Consider the following 9,769-nt stretch of genomic DNA (forward strand, 5'->3'; position numbering starts at 1 on the left):
TCCTACTCCAAAAACCGGAACCCGTCATTAAGACACTCGCTGACTCATCGACTGGCTCAGGTACGCGTCGACAACAGTCTGACCTTCCTCATTGGTCGTAAAAGTAAGATGCGACAACAAAGGCTTGTGCCGAGGCCTCTCTAGAAAGACGATTATCCTTCTCTTTTGAATTTAGTCGGCGGATTAGAGGATTACTTGGCTTAGACTCTGCTCTGGCTGCATGCCGAAGGGTCTGCGACAAAACAGTATCTTAATCCGTCGTGGCTAATCTTCTCGGAAGTATTCAAACGCCAGACAAATGCGACATCTGGTATTTTTTAAAAAGGAGTATAGGATGACCTTATAAAAATAAATAAATAAAACGAATCTTGGAATATCGGGTTGATTCTACCGCTTTTACAATAGAACTTGAAAAATTAAACCTAGTATTCACAAAAATTTTACGGAATACTAGATTGAAACAAAATTAAGAGATAAGACAGGAATAATTTTGATTGTTGTCTTTGACAGCATATAAAACCTGCCTACAAAATAGGCAATCCTACTTTGGCCTACCCTGAAAAGAATTTACACGTGCATCTTTTATGCAAATAACTGCTGTAATTAAAAGTTCAAACTAGAAATAAAACAAAAGAATAAAACTTTTTAAAAAATTAACTTGCCGTCAATGTCCAGTTAAGCAGTCCTATGACATAAAATAAAACAAATGAGATACAATTGTTAGGGAGGAAATTTATAAAATACAATCTTGTAGAGTAATCAAAAGTTAAGGTCTGCACAAAGAAAGTCTTACAACACCCTGGTTGCGAAAGCAAAGAATTCAGCAAATGTATGATTCAGCATACCTTCTTTGATTCTAGTAAATAATGATAAACACTTGACAATTTCAAAGTAACATCATATAATCCGCTTAGACATTGGTTTATAACTGGACGTATCAGTTAACCTACTATATAATTTAGAAAATTAAGGTTTTTTATATCTAAAAAAAACTTGAGTTCCCAATGATACCTGCTGCATTTATTTTGCTAGATTTAATGTAAGTCTGTAAGGAATTATTTGAGTAGTTACAGCAAACATTCTGCGAGTGGACTGGTAGCAATCATTTTAAATTTATCTTTCTATTAGGGGATTAACTACCGATACAGATTCCAGCGAAACCGACATTTTGAGTTTTCCAAACGTTGCTTTGCAGCAGACAACACAACAACAGAAAAATGTAGGAATGCCAAGCCACCTGGTGGCAAAATGGCGCACTTACCAATGATTATTGAAACTTCAAGACTGCTTTTCCATCTATAGGGAGCGGACGGCTCCCTGTAGGAGTGGCTCAGTCTCTCTCTGCTCCTACAAGAAGATAAAGGATAAGGATCCAGCCGAACGAGAGACTTGGTAAGTATGGCAATGGAAAAAAAAGAAAAGTGAAACTCGAGTAGGAAGAAAGTCGGTTTTGGGAGTTGCCACCCCCCGCTAAACAAGTAAATTTGACGTCAGTCCCGGTTGCAGTCCCGATAGTTTCGAAATTATCTACCCTCGGGGTGGTAACGTAGAAACAATTAGGACTGTGCGAAGGTTCACGTAAATGGTCAGGTGGGGCATTCTTCTGCTAAGAATTGGGGAAGCAAATCGAACTTGCCCAGTTTACTTGAGTTTTCACATTCATTTTCTTTGTGTACTTTGCGTCCATCAGCAAGTACCATAATTCCATTCAATGAGGAACTAACTTCCGCCTCGGTCTACGGACCAAAAAGGAGCACGGGTATGGCCTAGGGGGCAGTTCCCTACGGCGCTCAACCGTGAACTTTTTTAGATCTAAAAAAAAAAACAAAAACTTTAAAAAAAATTCTTTTTGCATTATAGTTCCATCTTGAAATTAATATCATAAGCGTTTTGTTATATTTTGAATTTAGCGTTCGAATACTTTTCTAATCAAAAACTAAACTTTCGCTTCGTTTTGATCAATGATTTGTCACAACTCAAGAAAAGGGGGAAAAACAAAGCACAGTAGGATGTAATCTCATATCAAATGATCATGTAATGCAAATTCGGCGTGTCTGCTCGTCGACTCTCTTGTTTACCGACGACTGCCAGCGAGCAGCGCTGATCGTCCATGCGTTTCGATTGGGATCGACTGATCAAATTAAAAAAGAATTCCTCTTCGTCCATTGCCTCAACTTCGTTTGCCTGTCGGGTAATCGAGAAACGGGTGGCATATTAGCAAACAAACCTTGCCTCTTTCGATCATTTTTCATCATAAAAATTATCAGAAGAAATCAGCGTGACACTTTTTAGCAGAAAGTTAGCTACTTTTTCATTGGAATGCTGCATTTTTTTTGGAACGGGAGGAACTCTCCTAGGAGAATGAGGCGGACGTGAGCTTCTGTTGGTCATGGAACACAACAATTGATGTTCTTCTTGGATGACTAAAGGTATTTCCGTTGGACTGGGCAAAAGGGCTTTCGACATGTCCACGGCCGGGTACAAAATCGTCTTGATGGCTGCATCGGCTAGAGGTGAGGCAACTGGAACCAGTCCTATCTGGTAGCTGTTATTTTCGTTGGAACACCAGCGTGCCTCTTCTGAGAATCCATAGAAAGCTTTGCTAATCATCCCTTGTCTTTCCTTGCCAAATGAAACGGCCGGGAAAATGGGCAGTTTGATAACCGGTTCAAGATTACCAACCAGATTCTGAAGACGCTCCATTAACGGGTCTGGAACGTAGTCGATTTTCAAGATGAAAACTCTTGCACGTTTCTCGATGTTGGATGGGGTTCGTGATTCGATCTCCGCCATATCGAAGATGTTCATCTGACTGCCTTTTAATAGTAAATAGATCGCATCGATCTCCGCACGTCGTTTAGTCAACCAGTCCACCATGTCGGCCAAAAGGGCGCAATCCGAAACGGTTTTAACGTCGTTCAAAATCTTGTCTTGAGAGCTGAGGTCTTGACTGCATTTTTTCGCAACAACATTGACGTCAAACTGCATAATCTCCTTCTCGGCCAAGTCGAGTAAATCGAGGAACTGGAACATTGCTTTTTCTAGCGGAGGAATCCGATTGAGAAATGGATGTTTCGATATCCTGCGGCTCTCCTTCACAATCCAATGCAATTTCCGTTCGATTTTCAATCTTTTATCGACGATCCTGTCCAACAAAATGCGGGTTTCAATTTGCCTCGGTATTTGGCGCCGGACTATGTAGATAGGACGCCATAATGTGGCGGGTTGATTATCTTCTTTAAAATTGATCACATCTCTCAGGAATTCACACGATTGTCGAAATGAACTGTCCACCATGTAGACGTCTTCCAGGCTGCTGAGAATTCGACATGAAACTTTTTCTAGTTCCGCTGGTGGTTCCGTGTTGGTCGCTTTCGGACCGATGATGTAATCGAAATACGCTTTTGCCACTAAATAAATATTTTCTTCGGCGCTCTCCTTCGTTTCCCTTTGCCAATCGACGGCTCTGCGCATGGAACAGATCAGCTCGGCTCCGTAGACGACCTGTTCCACTAAATGTGTCGCCCAGCCGCCACTCTCCACCTGATAATCGTACATTTTGGATTTGATAAACTTATGATCGAGGGTCTCAGTCCGTCGGACAACGCGGAAGAAGACGGTGACTAGCGCTTCATTGTGCTCATCTTCTGACGGATATGCCCTCAAGAAATCGTTGAACCAGAGGAGATTTAAATCCACCGAGCCTTGTTCGATGCTCTGTTTCAAATGAGAATTGATGCCGAGCAAAGACGCTTTGTACTTTGATGGTTGGTTAAAGAAGAAGTAGCGTTCCGTCTCCGGAATTAATTTCTGTTCGATGTGGACGCACTCTCTCGGCACTAGGATGCTACCTGTTTGTGAGGCAAATAACAGGTCAGAAACAACGAAAAATCTGAACGTTCGATTCAACTTACTTTTGAGGATATCGTCGGTGTAGTAATTGTAAAAATCTCCCACAACCACATCGCGGCCAAGAGCGGAAACTGATATGCGAGTAGAATCCATGATTGAAATCCAGTCTTCTTTCCTTGCCACTCTTGTAGATGCACTCCGTGGCAACATCAAAGTCAATCATTTGACAAGACGTCAGGTTTTCTACTCGCCTCTCAACATTTCGTGATCGACGAATGCAAATGGCGGTGTCGTGATTCACTGCCTAAACATCATCGATTATGCAAACGTTGTCCAACTTGAAATGCTTTGATTACCTTAAATTGCTTTCAAACTGGACGACAGAGATTTTCCTTACGACTTCGATACGAAAAAGCACTTGTGAAAATGTCCCGATTTAATTGAATTGGGCACTGAAGACACTGGAATCCGCGGGCGTACTGGCAGAGAAACGAGAAATCACGATGGCCTCTAACACCGCGGGAACATTGGGGAAAAAGAGTTGACTCTGGATATGATGTAGAAAAGTTGTCAAACCAGCATTTCTCATCAAATGGGCAGTGTTTTCTTTTAGCCTCGATTCACGCAGCAACAGCGCTGAAGGTGAAGGCCACGCTAACATCCAGAAAAGTAAAAATAACGGATTTCGTTGTACTTGTCGTAAATTTCAGACTAGTTTTCAAACATTTATCACCGCCTTAAATACAGGGACATCCAACGAGATTTGGGAATTTATTTTTAACCGGAAAGACAGACCTCTTTGTTAAACACGATCAACAAATCCAGTTTTTGGTGCGTGGATGAGCGCGGGTGAAGGTAAAACGACGTCTACACGTTGAGACAGCATTTTTGCATTAGGTATAAAATTCATGTTAGCTAGAGCACGTGAAACAATCAACAAAGCTTATTTTCCTTTTAAAGACTCAAAACAAACCGGTCTTCTTTGCATCTCGACACATAAAACTGTGCATGACGCCTTTGCCGGACCACACTCTGTGCATTGTTATTTCGACGGAATAACGGTGTCTTAATCATTTGCTATCAGCATCTAGTTTGCTAAACTTGATTTCTCTTATGATTCAAGTGACGAGATTGAACCGACTTAATCGGTTCAAAGGACAACATCTTCGTGCAATAGGGGTACACGACGATCTTATTGAACTTAATTTTTGAAGACTAACTAGATTTTTTTATAAATCAATCATACTTTTGTGACAAATAAGCAACTGGATTTACTGATTCGTGATATAATACAAACGTACAAGTGACAGCAGATGGTTATTGACACGACTGCGTCTTGAATTTTACAGTAATTTCTTATAATTCGTGTCACGTGCGCGTTGCGTTGACACCATCAGCGCCATCATCAAGTCTTTCCAGTTATTACAAGTCGCTTACGATTTAAATCATTGAGAGAAATGGAGAGATCTTACCTTTTCTTTCTCGCAAAACATTACAGGTGCGGTGGGACTGGTTTACATCGTTTCCGTCATCACTGTTTTGAGTAGTACATGTTCCAACAATATCTGGAAAACCGTACAGAAAATGAGACGGATTTGACATTTGAAAGATCTAAAGAGTTACCTCATTAAACTATTAGTAATGATAGCCATCCTTGTGGATTAACTGGTATGCATGGCCATATACCTGGCATGGCAATATACCTGGAACAAAAATACATTTTCCTGCACAAGATATAATTTGTCCCACCTGCACGAAACCGGTAGTTGTTTCTAAAGAAACTAAACTAAACTTTGCTTTCGCCAACAAAAGGACGCTGTCAGAAAAGAGTTTAAAAACACGTTGGCGGGGGACCAGGTGGAGTTCGTGACAATCAACAACTGCAATTCGAAGAAGAATAAGCACGTTATAGACGAATGCAGTAAATGCATAACTTAAATACTCAAAAGCTTAAGATTCCTTCACGACGTTTCTCTTCGTTGGCAGGTAGCTGCAATTCTTATTCGCCACTGCCAACATCGTAAGTCCGGAAAAATGTCGTCAGTAAATTTGCTCAATTTACTGAATCCTTCCAAGGACCCGCCCAAATTTACGACGAGATTGAGATTCATTAGAGTAGCAAAACTAACGAAGAACAATGTTCCGTCCAATTCACAAAGAAACCTTAAAAAGGCACTCTTCTACAATATCTGAGTCGTATGTTGTCACGTCAACATTCACAACGCAGAAATAAAATGAACAAACTACAAACGGATCCTTTCTACGAAAATTTTGCAAAGATCGCCCGGAAACGCATGTTTTGTAGTGGGTAAGTTTATCCACATAGGTCAGAACATCAGGCATCGATTACCTAGTCCGTACAAGTGCTAATATCTCCAAGACGGTTCGTCTACGTCAAATACCCACACACACACCTGGGGTAGCAACCATGTACCGAATGGCATGTCTTGATCTCATCATCCATGGTCACTCGAAAAATAAATTAGGGGAATCCTTACTAAAATAGAATGCGCTTTTTAACGACAGACTAGACGATGAATCTGTAAACAATCCAGGAGTAACGGAAGGTCATGGTCAAGATTTTCCACTTGTGGAATCAAGAATTTGCTCTTCATCTATATCGTGTGTTCGACATAAGCTTCAAGGCGATCCCAACACAACGGAGATTGAATGTCACCTTTAGCTGCTAGGCTACTAGAAACTAATTTCAAACAAATTAGTTAATTAATTCGAAGACTTGAATTGAATAGTGACATACCTCAATTTTGACGGACATTCATCTTACTGATAAATGCCTTCATACATCATATGGCAATCCCAGACAGGATTGAAATCGTCTTTTTCAATCCCGCGAACGTTGAAAAATTCGCACGATCGACAATGACTGGACTTTCTTCCGACTGTCTTTCTACCGTCACTTCAAGAATATGAAAAATGATGATGCACCATTATTCCACTAAATTTCGGCGAAATTTAGGGCCTCCCAATAAATAGTACGGCTTGAATCTATTACGAAACAAAAACTAAATGAAATTATGAAAATTAGCAATTTTAAACTTCCTCGAGTCGAGTAATTAAGTTAACCGTGCGATTTCAAATATTATTGTTGCCGTACTATTCCAGGCTCGGCAACTTCCTTCAATTCTTTTACGGTTTGAACACGTTACTGGACACTGGCATTGCATCCTGCAAGAACTTCAAAGTCTTCCCGCAAGCGCACTCTCTCCCCCCGGCAGAAAATAATAGCCTGCAGCTTATGCAACATCTTGTAATTTTCACGTTGACGTCAACGTCCATCATTAAAATATATCCGTCCACTGATTCACTTCAAAATCCATAAAGCGTAAGCGAACAGAAATCGAGGATTCCTTGGCTGTTGGGGCTCACATTGGATAGAAACAGCCGCCATTGACCGGAAGGATGTTCCCCCCAAAACTGAGCCGAGGTCAAATTCCAGTGAAACAGACCTTGATTGCTCAGATCGTTTGGTCTCGCGGCGAGTACAGGTGACACCATGCCTTACGCCATAATAAAATTATTTAGCAATTGTATGCACTTAACTAGTTTAATCTCATCACCTGATGGCGATTGCAAAGAGATTTCTAGAGCTCCTCTGGGTTTCACGTTGACACCAATCGTTACCGAAACGTATTCCAAATAAGGATATAGAAGTGCCATGAACGTTAAGTGTGAGATGGATTGGCTGGTTAGCCGGCAGAGGTCTAAAACCAATGATTTACATGCCGAGAAAAGTAATAAGAAATTGTTTTGAAAATTACATTCGGGCCGCAGGACATGGAACTGACATTCGAGTCTGCGGTGGGACGGATTTCCATCCACGTCCCATGTTAATCAGCCGGCCGGCATCCAAAGCTCCGAAACCGTAAAGGACGTTGGAACGGAGTCCGGCACCGTTGACTGGCCAATCAGTCGATGCTTCCAACTTGCCTGTCTTTTGATACGGCGGTGAAGAGTTGAGTACCACAAGATGCTGGACATCCCGCCAGGTAAGAGATGGGCTATTGATAAACGATTTTGATTCCATAAATCAATGCAATAAGATGTTGTCAAAATGATAATATACTTGGCTTCTAGAAGTAACGCTATGATGCCAGCGGCAAGTGGAGCAGCAGCGGACGTGCCCTGGAACTGGTTTTGGCAACCAGTGTTGCCTTCCGGGACTACCTGAATTTGGTTTTAAATTTTAAATTTCTCTGTCCATTATAAGATAAGACCATAATTTAAATGACACTATTACCACATTGTCCGTTCTTTCTTGAATCAAAGGCAGTGTGGGGTCTCACGTGCTCTCCACCGACGTATAAACTTGTTAGGACAGCCGGGCATGCTTCCGCATAATAAGGAGATAGACCTTTAGATAGCAATAACATTTCATTAGTTGTAGCTGAAGAAACATCAGCTGAATTGCGATTGTTAACCTTGGGGTGTCAACGACGAGACGGACAACGTGTAGATGCTGGAGGCGTAACTGTCGTACGCGCAGTTATCTCCTTTGGTGCCCCCATTTCCCGAAGCCCATATGTAAATGGCACCTAGTCCACGACGGCCCTGTTGATTGCATTTTTTAAAGAAAGATAAGCTTATTTAAATCCGATTGCATCTGTTATCTGCGACTGAAGCGTTTTAATTGAAATACCAGTTTCACACCGCGTTGCAGGGCGTGCGAGGCTAACTCTCCTGGACCTCCTACGTGTTTGCCGTCATCTGGCGGGCCTGGATGTAATTAGAAATTAGTCAACAACATTCGATCATTTGTAATTTATGGATGAAAATAATTGCACCCCATGAAGCACTGTAGATATCGACTTCGGGCAGCTTGTAATTGAGGGCTCTAGCTTCCTGGACGTCGAGGACACGCCTCTTTGCCAAAAGACGAACACCCCCAACTCGAGCTTGAAAAGCAACACCAACGCCACAAAAGTTGTTGTTGGCTTCGGCGGCGATAATGGAAGCGCAATACGTTCCATGAATCGGATTCTTCTTGATGCCTGGCCCAGTTTTAGCCCCCAAGTCGCCGCTGATATTTGGATCCTTAAAATCAAACTTTAATTGCAACCCGATAAATGTCAAATGCGAAATTAAACTTACGTAATTACGTCTGATCTCCTCGATTCCAAGGATTTACGTTGTCGTCCAATACGGCAATCGCCACACCACGACCAGTGAGACCATCACGCCACACGGGTGTCACGTTCAAATGATGGCCGTCATCGCCATTCCTTCCATGCTATTAAATACATCCATTAATCGTCAATCTTTAAATTATTCGTTTGTCTTTCCGTATTACCAAGTACCACTGTAACGGGTAAAGAGGATCGTTGAATTCCATCCCATTTGTTTTTAATTCTTCCTTGTCCCCTAAAGGAGTTGTTTCTCTGTAATCAAAAGCTTGTTCGTTCATCGAAGAAATAAATCGCAATTCTCTCGGCTGATATGTCTGCCTTTCGATCCAGGTGATCTGATCAGAACAACACCACATTATTCATGATTTTTCGTTTGATTAACTGCTGAAATGAATACCCTCGAATCGGCTGACAGCTTTTCCATACCCTCCCTCTCCTTGATGAGAGCGTGGTGATAGTTGGATCCTGGAAACACTTCTGAAACATAGTCGAGACCGTGTTCATTGGCCAGTTCTCGTACGGACAACTGGGCATCCGGCCGAACGTAGAAAACAACATCGTCGCTCTGGTGTTGATGCAACTGGACAAGATCCAACGTTAATGCAATAACTAGTAAAGCAACTATCGTCGCCGTAGGCCAAGACATGGTCGAAAGCCTTGGCGACTTCACTGCAACTGGAAAACGTATTCTCCATACAATCAAAATGGCGGTACAACTCACCGGAAAAGGAAAACCGCATCTGGCTGGAATTGCGTTATGATTCTCAACTTCG

General features: G+C 41.9%; 2 protein-coding genes across 4 annotated transcripts; both read right to left on the reverse strand.

The window, feature by feature from the left end:
* Positions 1 to 1,873: 1,873 nt before the first annotated feature.
* On the reverse strand, positions 1,874 to 7,156 carry LOC116931332. Of its 3 annotated transcripts, XM_045170492.1 has the most exons (9): positions 6,937 to 7,156; positions 6,611 to 6,858; positions 5,795 to 6,553; positions 5,476 to 5,732; positions 5,325 to 5,417; positions 4,209 to 4,506; positions 3,915 to 4,156; positions 2,308 to 3,851; positions 1,874 to 2,184 (listed from the first exon to the last, which is right to left on the reverse strand). In XM_045170492.1, exons 7-9 carry the CDS (start codon positions 4,060 to 4,062, stop codon positions 2,023 to 2,025), a joined length of 1,854 nt encoding a protein of 617 aa, XP_045026427.1. In that variant the 5' UTR covers positions 4,063 to 4,156; positions 4,209 to 4,506; positions 5,325 to 5,417; positions 5,476 to 5,732; positions 5,795 to 6,553; positions 6,611 to 6,858; positions 6,937 to 7,156; the 3' UTR covers positions 1,874 to 2,022. The 3 variants fall into 3 exon arrangements, with proteins under 3 accessions (XP_045026427.1, XP_045026431.1, XP_045026430.1); XM_045170496.1 differs by lacking the exons at positions 5,325 to 5,417; positions 5,476 to 5,732; positions 5,795 to 6,553; positions 6,611 to 6,858; positions 6,937 to 7,156 and adding an exon at positions 4,648 to 5,294; XM_045170495.1 differs by lacking the exons at positions 5,325 to 5,417; positions 5,476 to 5,732; positions 5,795 to 6,553; positions 6,611 to 6,858; positions 6,937 to 7,156 and having other exon boundaries at positions 4,209 to 5,294.
* On the reverse strand, positions 7,107 to 9,642 carry LOC116930016 (proprotein convertase subtilisin/kexin type 4). Its single transcript, XM_045180939.1, is given in 14 exon segments — positions 7,107 to 7,370; positions 7,431 to 7,512; positions 7,514 to 7,574; positions 7,632 to 7,871; positions 7,937 to 8,001; positions 8,114 to 8,128; positions 8,130 to 8,224; positions 8,292 to 8,421; positions 8,510 to 8,586; positions 8,655 to 8,904; positions 8,962 to 8,982; positions 8,984 to 9,100; positions 9,161 to 9,331; positions 9,394 to 9,642. Coding segments are annotated over 14 exon segments (1,764 nt in total). The 3' UTR covers positions 7,107 to 7,179.
* Positions 9,643 to 9,769: the final 127 nt, after the last annotated feature.

Source organism: Daphnia magna, linkage group LG1 (assembly GCF_020631705.1).
Source record: "Daphnia magna isolate NIES linkage group LG1, ASM2063170v1.1, whole genome shotgun sequence".
Taxonomy (NCBI): domain Eukaryota; kingdom Metazoa; phylum Arthropoda; class Branchiopoda; order Diplostraca; family Daphniidae; genus Daphnia; species Daphnia magna.